At 40.9% G+C, this 24,946-nt stretch overlaps 1 protein-coding gene across 2 annotated transcripts; it reads right to left on the reverse strand.

Moving 5' to 3' along the window:
* Positions 1-1,397: 1,397 nt before the first annotated feature.
* On the reverse strand, positions 1,398-24,415 carry IFNGR1 (interferon gamma receptor 1). 2 transcript variants are annotated; one of them, XM_040550981.1, is made up of 7 exons: positions 24,247-24,415; positions 15,753-15,867; positions 15,171-15,343; positions 13,490-13,647; positions 12,569-12,746; positions 11,370-11,485; positions 1,398-5,561 (listed from the first exon to the last, which is right to left on the reverse strand). In XM_040550981.1, the coding sequence occupies exons 1-7, from the start codon at positions 24,323-24,325 to the stop codon at positions 5,067-5,069; spliced, it is 1,314 nt and encodes a 437-aa protein (XP_040406915.1). In that variant the 5' UTR covers positions 24,326-24,415; the 3' UTR covers positions 1,398-5,066. The 2 variants fall into 2 exon arrangements, with proteins under 2 accessions (XP_040406915.1, XP_040406916.1); XM_040550982.1 differs by lacking the exon at positions 24,247-24,415 and adding an exon at positions 22,347-22,367.
* Between the last annotated feature and the right edge of the window lie 531 nt (positions 24,416-24,946).

Below are 24,946 nucleotides of genomic sequence, written 5' to 3' on the forward strand. Positions count from 1 at the left end.
TTCTAAGTAATTCATATTGGGTTAGTCAGAAAAAAATACATAATCCATTACTAAAACTCACTCACGGAACATGTAATTAATTTAATTGCAGTAACTAATTCAGACATTTTATAAATTCAGGTTTCTCCATTTGTTCGGCCTCTGCAATCTGCACAGCCATTTCTCAGAGAATCTGAATTGCTAAGGTATGACCGCTCTTACTGGAACCAGTCCAAAGACAGCACTGCTTGTAATCTTCAGAAATTACTTGAAACGAGGAATTTGGACTAAACACGTTCATGAGGAGTAGAACATAGACAAAATCAAAATTCTTCTAACAGTAGTTTAAATCCTGTTGGGTAAACTGACAGAAATAGTTGATTTCCAAGACATATTAAAATGCACTTGTTCATAATTAAAAAGTAAGAAACATATAAGATTTCTCTGATAATTTAAACGTAAAGTTGTCATGGCTTTGGCTGGGATAATTTTCTTCGGAGGCTCACACGATGCCATGGTTTGGATTTTTGATGACAGCAGTGATACCAGAGGGCTGTTCAGTCGCTGCAGAGCAGTGCTCGCGCAGAGCCGAGGCCTCTCCTGCTCCTGGTGCTGCCTGGCCAGGGAAGGGGCTGGGGGTGCCCAGGAGCTGGGGGGGACACGGCCAGGACAGCTGGCCCAGGCTGCCCAAAGGGATGTCCCACACCGCGTGGCGCCGTGCTCAGCAGTAACAGCTGGGGGAAAGGAGGAGGAAGGGGGGTGTTGGGGTGATGGTGTTTGTCCTCCCAAGAAGCCATTACCTGTGACGAGCCCTGCTGTCCTGGAGGTGGCTGACACCTGCCTGCCGATGGGAAGTAGCGAGGGGATTCCTTGCTTTGCTGTGCTTGCACACCCAGCTTTTGCTTAACTGGTGAACTGTCCTCATCTCATCCCACGAGTTCTCGCACTGTTACCTTTCCAGTTCTCTCTCCCATCCCACCTGGGCAGAGCGAGTGAGCGGCTGGGTCGTGCTGAGCTGCCTGACGGGGCTAAACCGCAACACAGTAATCAGTAAGAGCTTCAAGGAAGCCTAGCTTTCCCTTCTCTGTAGCAACCGATCCATTCGAATGATGTGACCATTTAATGTAATTCTTACAGAGAACCTAATGACAGTCCCCAGGCTCAGGCATCAAACTGGACTGAAGTTACTGCCTGCTGCATCAGGAGCACGAACACAATTGTTGGATGACAACAATGACCGCCTACCTACCATCACACACACGTGCTATGTACAGACACATCCCACTGTTTTCTATTCATTTTCAGTAATGCTCAGGCATACACCACATACATGGCGATAGGAATTAATTGAGTGAGGTTTCAAAAGCAGGAGTGTATTCAGCTCAAAAGCTGACAGAAGGAAAAAGAGCACACACACATTTGCCTTTTGAGATTTTTTTTTTAATTTCACATAAACAAAAAATTAATTTACAGTATTTACAAGTATTTTAGTTATAGATTTGAAAAGAGAACCGAAGTATGGTAAATGGGCCAATAATGAATAATGAATTTTCTGGAGACGGGAAGACTTGAGTTAGACATTAGAAAATACTTCCTAAGAGTGATGAGCTGCTACAGTAGATCGCCTGATGGGCTCATGGAGTCTTTAGGCAAACACGGAAGAGGAATGATACTGACCTGGGGAGAAGAATGAACCATGGACCTCTGGGGGTCTCACTTCACCCAGCGATTGCATCCATTTAGAAAACATGGAAAGCATATGAGTAAACATGGACTTCATATTTAAAGGACAACTCTCAAAAATCACGCTAAAGAAACCTATGCAGGTCATGATAGGAAATCTGTGTTTTGGCTTCAGTAACTTGGAAGATCAAAGGTTATTTTTTTTTTAGACATGCTGAAACTATTAAGATGAATTAAGTGCAATAGTTCTATTTACTAATACTGAACTGTTTACATGGCACCATTTCAGAGCAATCACTTATTTCTAGTCTTAGTTGAGAAAAACAGCCTTTTGCATGCAACTTTCGTTTCCTGGAATCTTCACTAGTGAAGGACTGACTACATACAAACTTGTATGTCTGTTCTGAGCAACTGGGACACTAACATACCCTGTTTTCACAGATGCCAGTAGATTTAAAAAGAACGATTATTTCTATTTAAAACTACATTATTTATTTACATAGAAAAATCATAAAAACAGAACATCTGATGCCTCCGTGTCAGCACAGAGTATTACCACAGTACTTCATTGTTAATTGTAGAGCTAACAATAAGAACTTACAATATCAGTGCAAAAAGGACAGCCAAAGAAGTTCTTAGAAATGTTGGGCCAAGGGTTTGCGATACAGGTTGTTTTACAAAGGATATAATGTTCTGATGTCTCATATTCCATAACCTCCCAAATCACCTTTAGGAGAAAGGATGAGAAGAATGCTGAACAGCCGTGACAAGAGTAAAAAATCACCTGAAGCAGCTTGAACTGATGAAACCTTCTGTGTGTGTCATACTGAATAGCTGGTATTTTATGTCAGTAAAAGGCATGAATATTAAGCAATTTTGAACCTGCAAACGTTAGGCTTTTTGACACCCAGTGCCAAGGTGCTATTCCCAAATACTTGGGAGCTTAAGCAAACTACTATTCCATCACAAGAATATGAGCTTATTAATTTAAACACAGTTCATAGTTAAGTGAAAATGCATAGGTAAATACCACCCAAGAGCTTCAAAAAGACATGGCTCAATTACTCAGTACTACAGAACTGGGAAAGCATTTCTGTGTTACCTGTTCCAAAAAGCCACCACACTGCAGGTTACTGGTAGCTAGATTGTCTCCTAGTGGAAATATCGTCACACACTTCCCCTGTTCTTAGGCTGTCTCTTACTACTACTGCCACCAGCAACAGCTGGAGACAAGACCCATGAACACATTCTTGTCTCACTGTGGCCTTACGTTTTCAGTCACAGAGAGTAAATAAACAAATCTGGTGCTCTGTGCACCCTGTATTTCACAATTATAAAACCTGCCAGGTGTCCCGAACAACTAAAATGTTGAAACTGCTTCCATTCCTTTGAGTGTTAAGCACACAGCACATAGAAGGGAGGTGGTCCAGGGAGGGTGATAATTCAGTGGCTTTTGTAACTATAGTTCCAAAATCTTCTCAAAAATAAAAAATAAATAAACTTCATGATAGTAACAAGAACAGGCCAGTTGCATACATATGTATGTTGTGTAGCACAAAATACCCGTACTCCTGTGCTTGACTTTCAGCTTAGAAAATAACAGTGCTTTTCCATTACACATAACTACCCACCATGCCAAATTTTTCCCATATGCACATGATATATTTGTGTTGTTTCTGACCTTAACCTCCCTATCCTTAACTACACCCTAGCACCCTATGCAGCTCCTATTTATCAACAGCCTACAAAACCTGAAAGAAACGGCACCATTTTCAAGCTCTGCACAAGACACAGCTGCTCATCTCCTTGGTAAAACAGACTGCAAGAAGCACATTTCAGTGGTGAACCATATTATTAACTGAAAAGTCAGTTTTGTTGAAGATTTAACTGCAAGTTAATTCTGATTTCCAAAGCCTTCTTGTAGTACTACAGTAGTTGTACTACTTGTACAGTAGTTGCTGTACAAACTTTATCTTAGGAATACTCATGCCACTGAGAAATTTAAGGACAAAAGCACAACACTGGTTTCCCTTTAAAATCACTTGCTGTAACAAGCAACATTTCTGATATGCATATAAAAATTATCTTTTAGAACAAAGACAATTTTGTATAAACTACCTACCTCGTGTCTGCAAAAATATCCCTTTTTCCTGAACTAAGCACTATCATAAACGTTTCCTACAAACAGAAAAAAACACCACCGAATCTGGACTAAAGACAAAGTACCTGGACTGAAGGCATTAGACTTGCAAAGCTTTTTAAATATAAAATTCTCATCCTTCGTTTTTCAAAATTATAATCTTACATGACAATATCCAGAGCACTTTCAGATGACAGTGTTTTAGGAACTTCAAATTATCACATTACTTTTCTGTTGCCTCCCTCTAAAATACATCTGAAGACAATTTGGTACAGTTTCTGAGTTAGGTCATAACAACAAAAAATGGCAGTCATTTTCAACCATCTAGAAAATGTGACTGGTTGGCAGAAGCCCTGTTGGTTTCTATGAGAAAACATCACATTGTTCTAAGAATTGCACCAGAAATACTGTGGAGGAAAGCAGGCTGATTAATTTTTAATAACACTTCCTGAAGAGTCTGTCTAACTATTGCCGGTTACACACACCTTCCCCCTGCACCTCCGGAGGATCAGCCAGCACGCTTATACAGGTGTTATCCAAAATGCGACAAGATTACACAGTATATCTAGACAATCCATCTGGATGCAGCTGTACAGATGTAACAGCGTTTTAAAGAACAGCTGTTTACATCACAGGACTTCTGCTTTGAAGTTTTAAAAAAAAAGTTTAACATGTACTCACTGAAATGTGCAAAGTAATGGCCCTGGAAGTACAGACCTCTAGTTGCAGAAAAGAACATAAATAACTGGTTCTTGGCGATGGAATCAAATTCCTAAGTGACACAAGAAAAAGTTACAGGTATATTCTTACTTAAACAGTAGGATTTCCTTGAATACAAAACATTCTTCAAAAATTTTCAGAGAAAACAATGACAAGGAAAAGAATACCTCCAATACCTCCCGTAAGTGATACAGCAGCTGTTTTACACTCCTTCGTAACATCTCTGCTCTTCACAGAGTACTGTTCAAATAACAGAGAACTATTTTGTTCAAACAGGAAATAGTAAGTTACGTCCTATACACAGGTATTTCTGAAAGTGACAGGTTATTATGAACCCCCCCCCCCCACCACAGTTTTCATACTGTTCTCAGGCGCTACACTCAGTCCCACTTCAGGATTCCACTGTACTAAGCTGTATACTTGTTATTCTGTTTCCGTCAGTGTATGTACAACCTGTAGGTATTCATGATATAAGCCTGGCTCTCCATAATCTTCAGTAATGCTGTTCTTCATGAGCTTTTATTAAACATTTCATCTATCCTGGTTAGTCAGTAGGCCTGTAAGCAATCACAGGTTGTTCTTCACCAACATCTATCAACATATCTAATGGCACGTGGGGTTTGTCATAGCCGGAAAATTTGGGACAGCTTCTTGGAACGACTGTTTGTTGTATTTCTGTGGCAGAAACCTCCGGACCTGAAGAGTTACTACTTACATCTGTTTGGTTACTGTTAGAAATAAAGTAACTCTCTTTTACTTTACAATTCTGTTCATCATCAGAAGGGACCTCCTCTGTAATCTTCTGCACAGAGGACTCTTCCACTTTGTCTGGTGCCTCTGGCGGAGGACAAGAAGATGCTCCTTCACTGAAATTCTCAGGACTGACAGCTTCTTCTTCTGGCTCTATATTCAGCAAGGCTTCTCTGCTATTCAAAGGCAACGCTGACTGGACTGGCATGACGCTTACTATAGAGATGTATTTTCCCTCTGATTTTGGTTCTAAAGCGTTATCCATGTTCAGGTTTCTTATCACAGTGACCTTAAATGGGGGGGAAAAAAAACAAAAACACTTTTAGTTCCGCATAATTCACTAATTTATCTGCTTTACCTTCTGTTGAAGTTTAGAGGTTAAAAAAAGATACAAGTTCATAATACAAATGTAATGTTTTTACAGCCAATTCCTGCAGAATTAGCAAAATGAGAATCTGGTAAGGTCATCAGCCTGCATCTATGACTCCAACTGTTTCATTCATACTTCTATCCAAGCTCTCAAAAATACCTTCTACATGAAAATACATTTGCAAGGATCAAATCTGTTTCATGGGTACAATCTCTGCCCACTATATTTTTAGTCATCTGAAGATTTAAGCTGAAGTCTTCCTAGTTATTTCTTTTATATCACTAAGCACTCCCTCAATTCTGCAAGAAACTGTAATGTTTTGCTTTGAAAACTCTACCACAGGAAGAATATATTAAGTCATTCAATGGCCTGGCTCCAGCTTGTTTTGAAACATTAAGACATGCCTTCAGGATGTTTAGACTCTTCTGATTTTGTTTTTTCTTTCTAAGGTATTTTAAAGAATATATACAAAAAACGAGGAAGGGTAAACTTTGAGCTGTATGATGTTGCCTTCTAAAGCTACTAGAAAGCACAGGGAGAAAGCGCTATTCAATTCAAGAGTCCTTTCCAAACTTCGTAATTTGTTATATACGTGTATCACAGACTACCAGCTACTTTATATGAGCTACGTTCTTAATGAGATATAAACAGTTTTGCAAAGTGTTTTTGGGATACTCTGTAAAATAATTTGACTGAAAATATTGGTTGAGGCAAATTTGGAAGAAAGGGATGTAGGTAAGGAGGAGAAAAGGAAGAGAAAAATAGTGTTAAGAAAAGCTCCAAATAGGCAAAAAGAATCTCCCAGTCCATATTCGTGTAAGAGCAGAGTGCATTCAAAACCAGATGATCAAATCTGACTGTGCTTTACAAGCACCTTCCTTGATCAGAAGGTTATGGGGCCTTATCTTTACATTCGTACCTGCACAGCGTGCTGACTTCATCAGAACTGATTACTTCCCTTCACCTCTCAATTCAACCCCAAAACCTTCCCTTCAGTTGCCCTGATACCTGTTTATGGTACTGTGTATGCTGGATCAATGAGATTACTGGAGTTAAAAAACAAAAAAAACAACCACACACAAGCAAATGCTCCTTGGAGAGAAGTTATCTGTAATCTTAGCGAGCAATTTAAATGATCTGCAATCTTATCTGATAGGTGTGTTAACACAACTAAGGTGAGATGGTCACCTTGGGAATTAAAGATTCCCACCAGGAAACTTTTTTAAAATTATTATTATTAAAAAAAAAGACATTTAAGGTGAATTGTAACACTAAGAATCTAGCTGCTCTTCAGCCATCATCCTCTCTGGACTTTCATTTTCTGTTGTGCAGAAATAGTCAGAATACCACGTAGAGAATGTCTGGGGTAATTCTGCATGAGTCGTATAAAAATCACCCATTCATAAGAAGCGGATGGGTAATATAGTTGCAGAAACCAGAATGCAATAAAGAATGCATAGATGCTGAAAACGTTATGAACAGTTGGTATTCACGTTACCCATTTCCAAAACGTATTTATACAGATATAAAAATAAAATATTAGTTACTTATGCCATACTTAAGCTGATATTGAAGAGACTAGCATCTGTAGCTTTTTTGAGGGTAGCAAAAATCAGACTCCAATAGTCACACAATATGTGACAAGAGAAGACAATCCATTATTTAAGCTGCCATACTTGCAGAACGTTAATTAAAATGAAATGCTATAGAAACTATGGCTAAAAGCTGCATTTACAACTTCACCCCTACCCCAATACCTGTATATGCTGTACCACAGCAAAAATAAAAACCCTGAACCAAATGAGCTCTTATTTCTGTCCTTTTAATATTGCCACGTGGTTCTAAAACAATAGTCCTAAAAGACACTAAGGGAATGTCTCATACTTTACAAAGTTTCTGCATCTCACACTGCTGACTAGTAATGCTTAGAGAAAGACCCTAGGATAAAATCAGTGCTTCTATGCAAGAAAGACATCCAAAGACTTCTATTCTCAAAAAGGAAACTAGTTTTCCTGTCTGTGACACAAGGTGGTACAAGCAAGATGTTACAAGACACTCCTATTCCACAAAAGAAGGAAGCCATCAGAAGAAAAAACCCTTGTGGGTTTCCTGGTTCCTGGGTTCCTGGCAAAGGTTCTTTAAGAGTCGCTTAGTCATGATTTACAAGATAATTTAGCAGTTCACGCATTCATTTCTAGCTTCAAAGAAAATAATCAATAAACCTTACTACACTAACTGTAATAACATTTAAAGCATCTCTAATAACAAGTGCAATTAAGATATGTGTTACTATTTTAAAACAAGTGTTACCATAAGTAAGTTAATATTTTTCCTTTAGCTGTTACTGATAATGTATAGAATGTTACCATTATTCTTTCTTTATCACAAGCACTAATGAAGTAGCTTCTTCCTTCTAAGATGGTAATTCTTTGTGGTAAATATTATTCAATGACATTTGCAGGGACATGCAATTACTATTTCTCTAAATGAAAAATGTGTTGCATGATCAAAATGACCCAAAAAATCCAGAGTCACAGAGCAAATTCGTAAGTGTTCTGTGCATATCTGTAAGGGATCTGGAAATTCAGTGAGAGAAAACAACCTTGTCACCCCTGTCAGGCTCAGAAAAAGCATCAACAGCAGAAAAGTTGACTTCAGTGTAAGCTAAAAATGCAAGCTGATGCTTTTAAGTGAGGTTTTGTCTTACAGAGCAAGTGTATTTTCTACCTACTAAAACACTGTCCACCATTTAAAGACAAGAGGCATGAATAAAAGACAGCAAAGTTTAAGTAGATGGAGATGCCCACAACTTACCGGTTAAGTTATGGACTGTCTCCTTTTAAAGTGGATAAATCTGTATCACGCATCTTAGAACAAAAATCTGGTATCACACACAGGAGAAACTGAAATGACTCAAGATGATGGGTGGAAGGAAACAGTCTTCTGAAATACTTTTTGTGAGATAACTGAAGGAAAACAAATGTCTCTCTCTACAGCTAAACTGCTGAAATGCTGGATTGCTGTAATCAAGCAGAAGACTAGCACAATGAAGTAAATAATCTATCCCATTTCACTAGAAGTATATTCCTGGTAGGGTCTTGCTAGGAATAAGGGTGTCTCAAACATTTAGCCTTACACCTTCTCTAATGACGGTAACCATTCAATGCCCATACTGAAAAGACACTGTAGAAGTAAGACCTGAATATGACTGCAACAGCACTCTTGGGAGGTCCTAAACAGCATAAAGATGACATTATAAAAGCTCCTGCAATCTAAATGGAAATGTATTTTTTTGTTTGTTTGTCTGACTCTCAGCTAGGCAGGTGCTTGATGATTGCTATTTCTTATTTTTCTTTCAGAATTTCAACTTTCTGAAAGCGACTCAAATGATCTGATCTTGTAGTATCTACTTGAAGCCATCAGGAAGCAGATCAGTGTAAGGCAGCAGTCTTAAGGTGGGACATCTTGCCTAGTCTTCTGGCGTATGGAAAAACTCTTGAGATGTTTCACTTTCAGACAAGCTCAGGTACAGCACAAAAGGTCTGTGATAGGGTCTCAGATCTCAGATGCCTGGACAGATAACTCTTCATATCATTAAACTTATTATTCATATAAATTATTGTTTGCATTAATGTATTCATTAATGTAATCGTTTAAAATATAATTTTAATTATATAAAAACGAATCACAGGTTATTAATCATTCATTTTACATTCCCATATTATTTATATCAGCTGTATTAAAACCATCTATATGAGCTCTGCAATTTATACTGTCACCAGAGACTTCAATTGAAATGGACAGAAGGTAACAGTCTTTACAAATAGGTGTATTGTATTCAGCTCCTTAACAGCAAGGCACAACGTGGAATGTGAAGCAGACTGCGGTACGCTGGAACCTATGAATCACCAGAAAACATATAGCCCAGTAAATTGAGAATATGGACACACAGAAAAGTTTCCACAAGAAAGTTAAAGTGTGGACTTGGACCACACACCAGTAAGCTCACAGGAGTTAAGTAGCACATGCTCTGCTTGTGATTTCCTTTCTTCTGTTCCCTTAGATGTGGTGTACCACAGTGGTTTTGGGAAGCCTGAAGAGCAATATGCTCAATGCATAGCACAGTCATCTAGATGTGAAGACTTTTGCTAAAGCAAATGGTCTTCAAAAAAATTGTTCCGTGCACGTAGGACAATGGTATATATTCAGACAGTTACATACGGGTGTGAAGATGAAAAAAAATCTCCAGTATCTCACTGTTTTCTAAAGGTCTGCCTGATGTCAGAGTCTAGCTGCAGAGTCCCTCAGACAGATTTATCTCATTTGATTTTCTACTAAGTCTACAGTGTGGATGGCTCTCTCTGAGCTGGTCCCATGGCTCCTGTCCAAGTCCATGGAGAGAAAAAGGTACTTTAGAGAGTGCTTTGTCTGACCAGACTTACATATTATTGCAGAATGAGATGCCTGAGCTGCATAAATTGATGGACTAGATTGCTGCTTACTATAAAGGGACCTAGCATCACTGGCTTGGACATCTTCACTCAGTCAGAGCAATCTCACCTCCACTCCAAAGAAAGCACGCTCCAGGGGGATATTAGGTGTTGAGCTACCCTGCACTAAGGAGTCTCTTTAAGAATCTTAAGTTGAAGAACATGGAATTGAAGATCACTGCCTCTTCTCTCCAGAAGTCTTATGAGACTTCCTGTATCTGCCAAGAATATACTCTCTTGATATGATTACCATTTAAGAATTACTACTACCTCACATGGCAGTTCTTGAAGATTTTTTCAGCTACTGTTGTTTATTCAGCTGTTGTGACTAACAAGATACCAGAAGGACAGTATAACGGTACTGTCAGCTATTCCACTCTTCCCTGATATGGATGCATGGAGGCTTCTACCGTTCTTTAAGCAGCATCCACTCCATTTTCTACATACATTTGCAGGAACCTTTTAAGGTAGATCTGACTGTCTTCTCTGTGATTGCTCAATGTAAGAACAGATTTCCCCTAGCAGTTTTTCTTCACTCTTCCTACAGTGCTATTATGTTGTTTTTTTTTCCCCCCCTCCTCACTCTGCACATCACTAAGAACATTGTAACACCAGTATCACAGTATTACCAAATAATGACTCATGCATGTCCAGTGACAGGACAAGAGACAATGGGCACAAAATCAAGCAAGAAATCCTACCTGAATACAAGAAAGCAGTTTTTTTTAAATTGTAAGGTTGGTTAAAAACTATAATAGGTTGCCCAGACAGGTTGTAGAGTCTACTTCCTTGGAGATGTTCAAAACTCAACTGGACAGAGTCCAGGGTAACCTGTTCCAGTTAACCCTGCCTAAGCAAAGAAGTTAGACAAGACAATCTCAAGAAGTCTCTTCTAACCTCAGTAATTCTGTCTCTCTGCTACTAGAATGAATACAAACCTGTCTATGTACATACACAATGGGTTTTTGGAAACTAAGTTCTCAAAATAGACCAAATAACATTACTTCAGTTAAACAGAGACCAAAGCCTCACAAATACAGCAAATACAACCTACAACAAATACAGGGCATCTGACTGCAGAGGCTATCAGAATGTAAAAACTGGTATCAATGCTAAATTTTTTATGAGATTATGGTAAAAACAATCAGAATGTCCGTCCATAAAGGTGTTACCGTTATAAAAAAAGTTACTGAGTTGGATATTAAAAATCTGATATAGATAACAAGTCTGAACTTACCAAGGATTTAGGCAGCTTTATGTTCCTCTCCCTTAGCTTCTTGAAGCCACAACATAATGTCAAAATGATGCCCATGATCACCACAGCCACACACACAATGACAATGTTTTGTGTACCTAGGAAGTTATAGCAAATTCTGTTAAGAAGTTTGGAAAATAAACCACTGCTGTGCTGTGCCACTTAGAAAAAACATAGAAACTGCTATAGCTCAGGATGCAGTATGCAAATTTATCAATTTAACACGTTTTTTCACTGAAGAGAACTTAATTTTTAAAGCAGCATACAAAGTAAATAAAAATTACAACATAAGATTTCCAATTCCTATAACAGTCGTTTTTATAGAGGTAAAGAATTTTATAATTTATTTTTTGTTCCTTAGAGATGATATATGGGTATGAATTTTTTTTAAAAACACATTTTCTATGTGAGAGCATATTAAGCAATGTAAGAATTACTGTGCATCTCTGTACAATAAAATTAAAATGTGAAATCCAAAACAGAACTTTTATCTAATATTAATAGAGGACTCCATTAGTCCAATTTGCCTTTAAGCCTTCCCCCTCAACCACACTGCTCTTCCTGTGCATAAAAGGAAAAATTGATAGAAGCAGTTGTGTTCTCTCTCTTTTCCCTAGTGAAGTTTCGGACCATAATGAAGTAACATTAAAATGTTTGTAATAGATTACCAGAGATACAAAGATGGGCTACCAACTAGCTACCATTGTTCCCTTTAATTAAGAAAAAGCAGATGATACCTCAACTTTATTACAAGTTCAGAGTTACTTCAAGTTCCAGAATAACTAAATGCATTTTTTACAGTGATGTGACTCACAAAGCCATTTATTAGAAGATAGGTATAGTGCTTCCAAAAGCCATATAACCCAATATACAATCAATTTGTCAGTTGTTAATTATACCAATGATCAGGTGTAATGAAACCAGTTTTGTAATACCAATGAAGCAGGAAAAAGCACTCAGAGAAATCAGGGTTACTTGAAAATAATACATGATTTTTGAAAGTTTTTGGAAGACTTTTGGGAGAGTGCATTTGGAAAAGAATGACCATGCTTTTTCTTTTTTCATATTCTCTCATAGATATCCAAGTGATCTCATGACTGTATCAGAGCTCAAACACTTTGCTGTAACGTATCTCTAGTTAGACTCATTAAGTTCGTAGTAAAATTTTAGAATTCTCTTACTCGTAGTTTGCTCAAGAGGAACCTGAATGCAGCTTTCTTCGGATGGGGCACCAACTATCAGATTTTCAAACAAACTTCCCTTTGCCGAAACACAGTAAGTAGAACCATTAGGAGTAACTGGGATGTCTAGGCTACATTTATCCGTCTGACAGTCATATACAAAATACTCTTCTTTAAGCTTAAAAAAAAAAAAAAAGGACAGACATACATGTTATATTTATATCATTTGACTCAATACATGATAGATGTTTTAGTACCTTCCAACACTTCTTAAATGTTGCAACACCATTAGGTGTGGCTGCTACATCTACATGCTTGCAAAAGCTGTGAACTTCAACTATCAATTTATGAGCTACCTTATGATGGTTTGTTTGATGAGACCACAGTGCTTTCATCTAAAATTTTCGGATGCAGAGAAAACACACTCTGTCCATATTCCATACTTTCATTCCTAATTCACCTGTACCTAGATGCATACAAAGGTTAACTGTAAATAACCACATGTACTACCATTTTCCTAAAATTCACCCTCTATGATTGCTACATAAAGTGGTATCAATATCTTTAATATTCTGATATGAAAGGTCTATCTAGGTAAGTGAAAGGAGTATAAGCAGTTATTCATGTTTTAGCAGGTATGCAGAAATAACAGCATGTGATCCAGTAATCCTCTCTTTCATGTACAGCTAATGCAATTATCTGATTCTTGTTGGAAGAAGTGCATTTGGACAAACTTTCAGACCTTCAAGTCCTCTCTCTCACTGTAACCCAGGTTTTAGGGTTTCAGCAGTCCTATGTTACATTTGACTGCTTTTTGTTTTCCTGATATCTGTGGGCTCTGTGTGTCAGAGGAGAGAATCCCTTGTTATGTATTTAAAACACACAAATAAGTGTTTTTTAAGTTTTTATTTTGAAACATACCTGAGTTTCATTATCCCAACAAGTCACCTTGTACATGAAATCTAAGCTGTCTGTGATCCAAGACTGAAACTCCATAGATGGAAATACAGGATGGTAAATATCAACTATGATTTTATCAGCATGCCTTGAGAGATCCAGTTTTGGAGGTCCTATTTTTCCTGCAACACATTTTACCTTTACTATTAGTCCAAGGTTTTTAACACAGTATTGAGATAAAGAAATCTAACAAAACAGGCTACTTGTAGTTAACTTTCCAAAATTCATTAGATTCAAGAAGACTGATATGTTTACTTGAATGTTGTTAATATTATATAGCTGCAACATTGGGAAATAATGGACGCATTTCGATACATTAGTGAATCTGCTTCTAAAATGGAAATAATAGAGATTACTGTTAAGAAATCAAACTTTCCTATGCATATAAGACCATAAAAAAAATCACTAACAGAAAATCTAACAAAGCAATTATGCAGATGTGAATGAGAACAAAACAAAGTACTGCTGACTATATGCCACCATGAATTATGCTGAGCTAAAAACAATACCGTGCTGAAACAAAGGCTATTTGAAAACCTAAACAAATCTTATCTTTAAGAATAATAGTCAGGAAATCTGATTTCTGGTGGCAATAGCCTATGTACATTTTTAATATCTAATGATCTAATTGAATATTTGAGCCTTGTCCAATAGGAACATGATTTTATCTCTCTTCTCCATCCATGGCTGCCAATTTACTGCCAACATTCAAACTCAGCATTATTACCATGACTTCTATCCCTCTGTCAAACGCTTGAAACCCGACACTGATTTTAAGTCACGAGAGCACTGAGTAAGGGAATGGAGTAAAGAAAAAGGAAAGCATAGTGGGGAAACAAGGAGACTCTCTATTTCTCCATCAGTGCATAAATCCAGTTCTATCAGAAGCACTGCCCAAGTCAGGGAGAATCTCCTGGGCAATGTCCTGTGAGGTACTTTGTGAATGTAGCATATACAAAGGAGATATCTTAGACTTTCCTCAATCTGTCATGGCTACTTTGTGTCCCCCATGCAATGCTGGAACCCCACTGTTTTGGCAAGGGTGGCCTAATGTCTAGACACACAATTTACTATTACATTACCATGTGAAAAGTGTGATTTCTCCTGTAGCAGCCCAAAGGATTTACATGAAGAATGACTCTTACTTATTCAGCTGCAGTGGACTCCTATTGCTTCTTTAGACATGGAAAGCTGACAGTAAGTGGGATCACAGTGTCAAAGATTCAAGGGGTTGGTCATACCTTCAGAGGAAAGACTCAACTTCGTATGTCAAGGTATGACCAACCACTTGAATCCAACTTGTACGATGCCTAAAGGTCCACAGCTTTCAGTGGCAATTTCCTACCCTACTCTAGTATCTGGGCCACCAAGCAAGAATATGAGAAGGATGCACAGAATGCATTGTCAGCATCATTTCCCTGCCTTGAAAAGTTTTAAAAAAACAAAAAACTCAAATACCTTAGTGACAAGTCCCTAGAGAGACAGAACTACGGAAGTTCCTACTGAACAACCATCATGCTTTGCTTTGTCCTGGACTCCTGACTTTATGAGACAGAATAATACAGCAACAAGGATACGATGATCATTAAAAAGAAAAAAAAAACCATTCTGGGAACGGAATTACAAGATCTATGATAGAACTTACCATGCTTTTGCAAAATAAACTCATTTGTTTCAACATACTCAGACTGTTCTGATCCAACAACAGCTTTAACTCGAAACCAGTAAGGAGAAAAAGTTTCCTTTACTTCCCGTGAGAGATCACAAGAATTAGTTGAGATGTTCACACAAGTTGAAACAGTCATATAGGTACCTGGGCTGTAAAACAGAACAAGCAATAGCTGTTATTTCAATGGAACAATACTGTACAACACACTGCCTGCGATAAAACAACACTGCAGGTGACAGAGCACTGACACAGGTTGCCCAGAGAGGCTGTGGAGGCTTCTTCCTGGGCGGTCTTCACAAGCCACCTGGACATGGTCCTGAGCACCCTGCTCTGGGTGTCGCTGACTGAGCAGCAGGTTGGACCAGACAGCCTCCAGAGGGCCCTTCCAGCCTCAGCCATTCTGTTTTTTTGGCAAATTTTACCTTAATTTACACTTCGGCAACCTTTACAGGACGTCAGCACATAAAAAAAAAAACAAAACTTATTACCATGGACTGACTGTTTTTGTGCTTCTAGAGAATATGAGGTACAGGAAATGACAAAAAAGTATGAACTTACCTGTAAGGTTTCATTTCCACAACAAAATAAGGAGTTTCAGACGTAGGCTGGTACTGCCAACTCAAGACGGTTTTGAAATTTTGGGATGTTACTACAAGGTTTGTTGGTGAAGGCACTGGAAGAAGCAGAACAACTGCACTTAGTCAAATATGAGAATAGTCAAATATATTCCTAAATACTTTGGAAAAGGCAACGTGCCAGATATGACTGGAAAAATTAGACACAAAAACTGCAAATTGTTCCCCCCCAATGGACCCAGTTTGCCCTGAGTACAAACACACCTGAGCCCTGCATGCTGATTTACTATTCTTTTCTCCTACAGAGAGAGCTTTCTTCCTGCTTGCAACCCTGAACCTCAGATAACCTTTGTCCACTGAAAACAAGTCTGTCAGACAGCCCCTATCAGGTTCATCAGGATGATTACATCCCTATGTCAGTATTACACAGATAAGCCAGCAGGGCCAATAGTATGAATTTACTGAAATTAGAGATTAACCCAAAAACCTGCAGATTTCTCTGGCTCTTCAGAACTGAACCAGAAAGAGGAGATGGGGAAGCCTGTTACCAAACCTGCAGAATCCAGGCTGTGTGCTCCAGGGACTCCTAATGCCTCCTGTCTCCTAATGTCTCAGCCTTGCCAAAAGACAACAGGCCTGCCGGGGAAAGCTTGGATTCAACGTGAATTTCTGACGATGACATTTTTACATTCCCAGCAGTACTTCTGGAAGGCTGTGATAATAAAAACCTACCAGTTGTAAGGAATTTTAACACTGAAACTACCATGTAGGCCCACACTCATGAGATTATCTGAAGTATGTTTTATTAACAACACCAGAGGTGAGGTAGCGACACACAAATAAAAAGTAGCACCAACAGTTTCCTCACACAGCAAACTTCTGAGCACCAACAGCAGCAGGGAGCCTGAGGGAGCAACTGCACAGGAATGAAAATTACTTAATTCTTTAACTATTTAAGGCTGTCACATGGCATTCAGAAGGGGAAAAATGAAGGTCACCCAACCATTTTAATTGCCACTTCTTAGCTTCTCAGTGTCTGATTTGGCATCATTAATATTCTGTGTGAATCATTGAAAGGTAACTTGTATTTGACCTGCTCCAGGCTGCTGCTTGTTCACAACACAAATGCTTCTACTTCACTTCGTGATATGTTGAGGGAAAGTAAACAGTTTTCATGTCTTGAAAACAAGACCACAAAGATAACACTTTACAGAAAGCAATATCCAGAGGCTGAGATATGCCATTAACCTCGAAGATCTGATACACATAATATACATCACTCCACAAATGGTGCTGTGGTTTAGTTATTTCACAGAATCACACGTCTGATAATATGTACAAGAGTGGTATTTCAGTTATTGGAATAAAGGAACCTAATCATCAAATTCTCAACCGCAAGAAAAAAAAGGTGACAAGCTGACAGAAGAGGTGTCAAAGCACACAGATGTCACACTGTGCCATAAAAATAAACACTTGAATAGAAATAAGAATGTGATCCCTGGTTTTTATTTTATTTTGTATATAGGTATTACCTCCAGTTAATGAACAATCGTATTTTCTTTAATTGAAATCATTAAGCATTTCCACGTCTTAGCTATTCCAAAATGGTTCTTAAATAAGGTTTATTATGCCAGCTAAGCATTTCTCTGGTGCTTATTACCACATTATGTCAGCAAATGCATTTAGATCTACTTAAGTATTTTCCCAACAGCTCTGTACGAGAAGCGAGCTTTATTCTCACTTCACGCTGGGGGATCTAAGGCACAGGAATGAAACATGCACAAGTACTTGTGAACGCTGAGCGACCAGTGAGAACGAACAAGAGCCTGCCAAGTCACTTCTCCCCTTCTCTTGCTCCAAGAAAGACCACTCAACCTAGCACTCTGCTCTGCCACCCAGAGATGATTTTAACATCCTCCAGCTGTGAGACTACAAAGGAACTAGAAGAAAACAAACCTTCCTCATGGAAAGCCAACTTTCTTCACAAGTCATACCCCATTCCCAGCCACTAGGGAGGTCACCACCCCACACCACAATGGCACTACAAGTTGGCCACGATCACATACAGGAACAAGAATTTACACAGACCATCAACTCATCCTTTTCATCTGTACTGTTAACAACTTTGTCTCCAGTGATAAGTCAGTCAAGCAGCATATCCCTCTCTTACCTTTCACTCCATATCCTTAAGACCTAAAGGATACTCTTCAGCATGAGCTGAGAAGCTAAAATTTTTAACTCTATGAACAAACGCCAGCAGAGAAACAGGTTTATAGCACACTTCCTCTCACCTCATTAACCTCTCCATGTTTCACAAGCCAAGAATTACCTATTTTACCCATTAAAAGAATTTTTCTATGAGATGACACCTTTTACTCCTTTTCCCTTACTCTCCACAGGCACTGTCCATCTTGTCTCTCAGGCTGTCTAATGGATATGTAGTAAATTCAATGTAAACTGTTCTCAACTTGCATTTATCTATGAGATTTGCTGGCTCCACTTGAAAGCCAAAGAAGGCCTGGGTGCTCATCTCCTTTCCCTAATTACACTAGTTATTTCCATGGAAGAAACTATCTCTACCTGTGAAGGTTGCCTGATCAGTTCGAGTCACCAAGGACTTCACTCATCAGCTCATTTAGCAGAACTCAGAGGCTGAGCTTAAGTCACAGCAGCTTAAAGATACACGATACACAAGTGAGTGCTCAGCACTACAGCAGTTTAGACCATGGGACCTCAAAATGGGCATGGAAGTAGACAATCTAGTCTACTTCTACTTTCTAAGGGATTCTAGTCCCTTTCTTCAGGCTTATTAGCTATCCTTTTTTTCTTCTTTTTTTTTTTTAAAGCATCATAATCGTCTAGCTCACAGGCTGTCTCTCAGACTTCTAATGATTCAACAAGTTCTAGTTTGCTCCCAGTTCAAATGTGGTGATGTCTACCCGCAGTGAGCCCTGCTCACCTTGTTCTGTAAGACAGCACTACAGGCCAACAGAAAGGCAACAGAGACTTCAGCAACCATGATTTTGCGCAGAATTTGAATTAGGTACATGCATTATGGAAGAACATCTGAGGAACTTCAGCAGCCCTATGCTCATAGAATAGAGGAATAAAAGAAGGTAGGCCAGTAATATCTGTTTTTTTTTTTTGTTTTGTTTTGTTTTTTGTTTTTTAACATCACTAAAAGAAAGTAAGTATGCTTGAATTTTGAGGATAAAGAACCAGAATGTCAGAAAGTAAAGTTTGGAGTGAGGAGGGCTAAGAGCAAGTACAAGCATGATCACAGAATGTGGTGGATTTACGTGGCAAGGTTTTGGTAGCTGGTGGCTACAGGGGTGGCCTCTGTGAGAGGAATCCAGCAGCTGCCCCATGTTAGATAAGGGCCAGTTTCAGACGGCTCCAAAGGGACCCACCGCTGCCCAGAGCTGAGCTAATAAGAGATGTTGTTTGTGCCTCTGAGAGGATATTTAAGAAAGAGGGGGGAAAAATGCTTCACAACGACAGCTGGGAGAGTGAGGAATGAGAACCAAGACAGAGCCAAGGCAATAAGCAATGTTGTCTGTGCCTTTGTGAGAGCAGATTTAAGAAAGGGAAAAAACAAAAACAAACTGCCGCACAGCAACAGCTAGGGGAGCGAGGAGTGAGAAGCAGCCCTGCAGACCCCAGGGTCAGTGCAGAGGAGGGCAGGAGGTGCTCCAGGCAGGCAGCAGCAGTTCCCCTGCGGCCTGTGCAGGGAGAGGCCCCTGGTGGAGCAGGCTGTCCCCCTGCAGCCCATGGGTCCCACACGGAGCAGATCTCCACGCTGCAGCCCCCCCGTGGAGGAGCCCCTGGTGGAGCAGGTGGACGTGGCCTGGAGGAGGCTGCGGCCCATGGAGAGCCCCCGCAGGAGCAGGCCCCGGGCCGGAGCTGCAGCCCGTGGAGAGGAGCCCACGCAGGAGCAGGGGGTCTGGGGGGAGCTGCCGCCCACCCGTGGGGGACCCATCCTGCTCGGGGGGAGGAAGTGGAAGAGGGCGGATGGGGGGAAGGTGTTGGTAGTTTTTTTTTTTAAGTTTCTCACTGCTGTAACTTGTTAGTAACAGGTAATAAATTAGATTAATCTCCCTGTGCTGAGTCCATTTTGCCTGTGATGATAATTGTCGAGTGATCTCCCTGTCCTTATCTCAACCCTTGAGCCCCTTCCATCGTATTTTCTCCCCCTTTCCCTTTGAGGAGGAGGAGTGAGAGAGTGGTTGTGGTGGAGCTCAGCTGCCCACTTGAGTAAAACCACCATGCAGGGCAACCTAGAAGCAGAGCACCTAACAGAAAGAACAGAATGCAACCACATAGTTGATCTTGGCCAACTCACACTAGCATCCATTTATAACCAACACACACAACTCAAAAAGAAATGTGGATATTTATTTGTTCATATACAAACAGCCCAAACTAACTAATGCTCCCATATCAGTGACAAAGACCTCCACTGATACGACAGATACTGTTGTATGTTTATATATATGCATATATACACACATGCACAACATATTACACATACACTGCACATATTGGGAAGATATTTGTTTATTATCTTCACTTAAGTATTAGCATTTTGGAGACATTCATGTCTTCAGCTAACCTGCACAGCGGACAGGAAGGAAATGCATGTAGGAGGGGATTAAAAGCCAAATGCCACTGAAAGACTTTTGCTTCTGAAAATCCGAGCAGGTTAAAATATGTAAACTGAGAAAGGTTTCTGTGCCTGCTTGAAACTAATCTGTCCTGTTCACTAAATAAATGTTCCTGAACAATACTACCTACGGAAAGTACTTGCGAAATAAAGTTTATAGCAGCCACGTATTCAGTCAAATCTATTTTAAAGTACGTACAGAAGGACTTAATATTTCGTAAGTGTAGATGTCCCACTTACTCATTGAGCCTCAGTGATCCAACAGCGAAAAAAGTAAATCAATGAACCAGAGAAGGGGACGTTTCAGAGATATAAAAATGAGACAGACAGCCTCTATACTGATGTTTCTTTCTTGCCTAACACCAAAGTTCCTTCTTTCCTCCTAGCAGATGCCACGAGGCATTAGCATACACACAGAGGCTTTGTTACTACTGTTCACACAAGCAGAGCTTGACTGAAAGCCTCATAATACATGTAACTGAGTAGGTGCCAGTGAGCCCACAATGCAGACCCTATGGCACAGCCATCTGAAACAACGCTGACAAAGACCCACAAAGCTCTTTGAAGCTCCACACACTGAACAAACTTCACTCGGGTACTGAAATACAAATTGAAAGCTTGAATCGAAAGCTTAAAAAGAAACTGTCAGAAAACATGTGAAGACGCATTGTTTGAAAGTGCTCCTTTTTTGGATTTTCATGAAAAACAAATAAGTCCTTATAGACCTCAAGAGATGCATCACAGGAAAAGTTTTAAGCCATTTCTGTAAGTTAAGAGACACAACAGTTCTAATTTTGCTGTGGATTCCTGCCAAGTGGTTATCTCACCATTTAGCCTGTTAAAAGACAGCCAGACACAATGCTACAAAACTGTCATCCTGTGCTACTGGCAAGGAAAACAGCGTGCCTTCCTCAGGCCAGCCCTGCGCTCCATCTGAGCTCATACACCCCCTTTAAGTGCACCCAGGAAGGGCAGCGGCTTTGGTGCCTTTACGAATGTAAAAGCCGCGATTCTCCTCAGCTGTCACCACCACTGAAAGAGAAAAGACAGCAGTAAAAAGATCAGAAAAATCTTCACTACTGCAGGACAGCAAGGTGCTGGAGATCCCTGTCCCTGCTGCCCGCTTGGCTGCCTTCTGGGTTGCATCCATGGGAGGTTTGCAGGCACTCGCCCTCGCCTGCTTTGTTGTCCCTCCAAAAAGAAATCCTGGGCGTATACTTCTCCTGTAATGCCGCTCCTATCCCTGGGTGGCACTTCCTTAACAGAGTCATTAAAAGAGAGCTTGAGTTAGTGCATGCAACAGCAATTCGGTGCAGAAGGTTCCACTCAAAGTTCTCCAAAGATCTTCAATTCCTTTCTAGGAACCAGCATTCAACTTACAAACGAAGAGAGTACAAAAACTAGGGGTGAAAATTAAAGCTGTTATGCTTTTAAAAATACTTGATGAGTGAAATAAATATTCTTGGTTGTGTGAAATCAAACACTAGGGGCAGTATTTAGTGCCTTTGAAAACAGCTGCTATTTACAAAGTTTATTTCCTCATGGAGTTTGCTTTAAAAGTTTTTGTTTATGATAAAAATCTCAGCCAGGTAATATTCTGTATGAATTTTTTTACCCTTTTATTATAGCTGATACGTCATGGTACAGCACTCTCTACTATCAAAATTTTGTCTGCAGCTGGACAGAAGAACTGCTATGACTGCCAGTAATCACAATCAAAACAACAAACCCAAAAGACCAAGATCACCACAACACAACTGGAAGCCAGCCACAAAAAGGAAGTTCACACACCTCCTTGGAAATCTGGCTTTCAATGAGCGAGAAGCACCTCAAACTGCTATCGCAGTCTCCAAATCTGCTTCCACTACAACTGCAATCTTGACCGGGGGGGGGCCTCCCTTTCTGGATACTTACACGCCAACAGCTCCCACCAGCGAACACCCAACTCCGCGGTGAGTCACAGGCACATCTATGCAGACGTGCTAAGTGCCCAGCTGCAGAAAACACAGCGAGCGTTCAGCTATTTGGACGACTGCTGCCTGGGAGATGATGACCGGCAGAAGAGCATTTCCTCATTGCACACTCAGCCCGAGACACTTTATACTACCAAAACACTGAAAGCCCTATTAAGACTTCAGAAAATAAGCACTCTATCATAACAAAGGAAAGCATCATAAATACATTTCAGAATTCCCCGTCTCCTACTCTCATCTTTCCACTGTAAGCCAACACATCTGCTTGCAACTACATAATAATAAAAATGAAATAAAGTTACAGTAATGGTCTGTCTTCACAGACATAACCAGCTTTTTCATCCATCTAATACACAGCAGTATCTACTAGAACTCCCTCCATCACATTTTTATTGTCTAAAAAACTAAGTTTTTGCTTAAAGGATGAAGTCTCTGAAGGGTATGGTTACAGAGGCTGTGGCCAACCTGCGCACTAGTCACCAGGAAAAACTCTACTTGTGTTTTCAGAACACAACTCAAAAGTGCGTGCTGCTCCTTTGAGGCTTTGCTGCACTCACGCACAAAAAAATGAGCATTTTTCTTCTAGGCAGCTTGACATATCTCAACTATCCCACAGCACTTTTCCAGAGCCTTACAGTGAGGCAATTAGTGTGCTGGACTAGGCTGGATTATGGCAGGTCCAATTCACAGTAGTGATTTACTGTACTGTGCTTTTTAACCTCAAAATCACTTACTGCAAAGTTAAAACATCATGTTTTATTAGCAATAAAAGCATATCCTCAGAAGATGTGAAGTCAGATCCCCAAGGCCACTATTCACCATCCATATCAGGCCTCCTTACTGCTGAAACCTTGAAGGAAAGGCGTTCTGGGCAAGGTTTAACAACCTGTTGCCGCAATGAATGAGCTGGATGTAAACCACCCTGTGACGCACCAGCAGGAAGATGACAACCCTCCCTGCCCCAAGCACGGGGCAGGTAAACCCCAGCAACTTTCCAAAGTCCTGCAAGGTGTGGTCCGTCACCATGGCCAACCAAGCTCAAGCACTGCAGTTGGGCACGGACCTATGTGATATGAAGCCCCTGTAGATCCACATTACATGTTTGCAGGATCCAAAGAGCATGGACACATAATCAACATTTCTGCGATCAACTGCTAACATTTTAGGTATACGGCTCTTTCTGTGGTTAGAGCTTGAAAGAGCACTGCTGTTTTCGCCTAATGTGCGGACATGCTTTCTATTTTTAAGCCCTTTCCCAAAGAACAGAGCCAAAGACACCTTTCGATAACCCAAGTGCACGTTCTGTTTAGACCCGAGCTATTACATTAGACGCAATCTTTTGTTTTATTAAGCTGTCCTGGCTCGAGGAGAAAGTCGCAAACCAGATTGACTATTTCTTCCAAATTTTATTTGCAACAGCTCTGCCGGAACCAGATGTTCCTGGCAGCAGTCCAGCTCTCTTCCCAGTCTGTGCCCGGCTGGAAGGTGCCCCAGGCACAGGTGCCCCGACCCCCACGCCTCTGATTCAAATCCCCGGTTTCCCTGCTTCTTTTGTACGCATCCGTTTACAAGACACAGCGGACTGGCGCTCTGCGCACACTCCCCTCACATTACACACCCCAAACGCGCAGATACCCGAAATAAAGCCTGCCACCCGCCCCTAACGCACCCCTGAAGGACCGCGGCGCTCCAAGCAACGAGCACCCAGAGGGCAGAGGCAGCCCCGAGGGCGCCGCTTCCCCCCGGACCCAGCCCCGGCCGCCTCCATTTTCTCGCTGCCGCGGCACGGCCGCTGCCCCGGCGGTCCCTGCGCCCCGCTGGCCCCCGTCCCGGCTCGTTACCTGCGGGCGGCTGCTCCCCGCTGTCCGCCGCGCTCCGGCCGGGCGCCAGCAGCGCCAGCAGCGCCAGCAGCAGCCGCATGGCACCGGGCACGGCTCTCGGGGCCGCTCCGCTCCGTTCCCCTCCCGCTGAGCGCGGCGCCTGCGCCCTGGCTGCGGCGGGCGGGCGGGCAGGGCCGGGAAGCGGCGCGCGGGCGGGCGCTGACGAGGCGGGGGCGGCCGGGAGGGTCGGCAGGCGGAGGGGCCCCTGGAGGGCGCCTGATGGGCGGCGGCCTCGGGGCTTTTTTCGTCCTTTTTTTTTTTTAATTTTTTTTTTTTTTTTTTCATTTTAAATGCTGATACAGATTCGTATCTGGCAGCCCCAACCGCTGAAAGAGCTCCCTCCTCCTCGGGGCTTGCTGGGACTTCTGCTCTCTGTATCCCGATTTCGCTTAAAAAAACAAAAAAAGAAGAAGAAAATTCGAACGCAAATGACCTTTTCTAGCCTGCCTTCTGCTTCTGTACGCTGTTTTTTTCCCTTGGCTCTCATGTTTGTATGTGAACACTGAAAGCACCTTAAAAGCTATAAGCACCTAAAAGCACCTAAAAGCTCTTTCAAGTTTGTAGCAGGAGCTTATTTCAGCTGGTCGGGAAGACAATACTGGCCGACGCAGCGAGGGCAAGAATAGCAAATTGAACTGGAAGGATGGTACTCATTGTCCAG

This window comes from Cygnus olor, chromosome 3 (assembly GCF_009769625.2).
Source record: "Cygnus olor isolate bCygOlo1 chromosome 3, bCygOlo1.pri.v2, whole genome shotgun sequence".
Classification (NCBI taxonomy): domain Eukaryota; kingdom Metazoa; phylum Chordata; class Aves; order Anseriformes; family Anatidae; genus Cygnus; species Cygnus olor.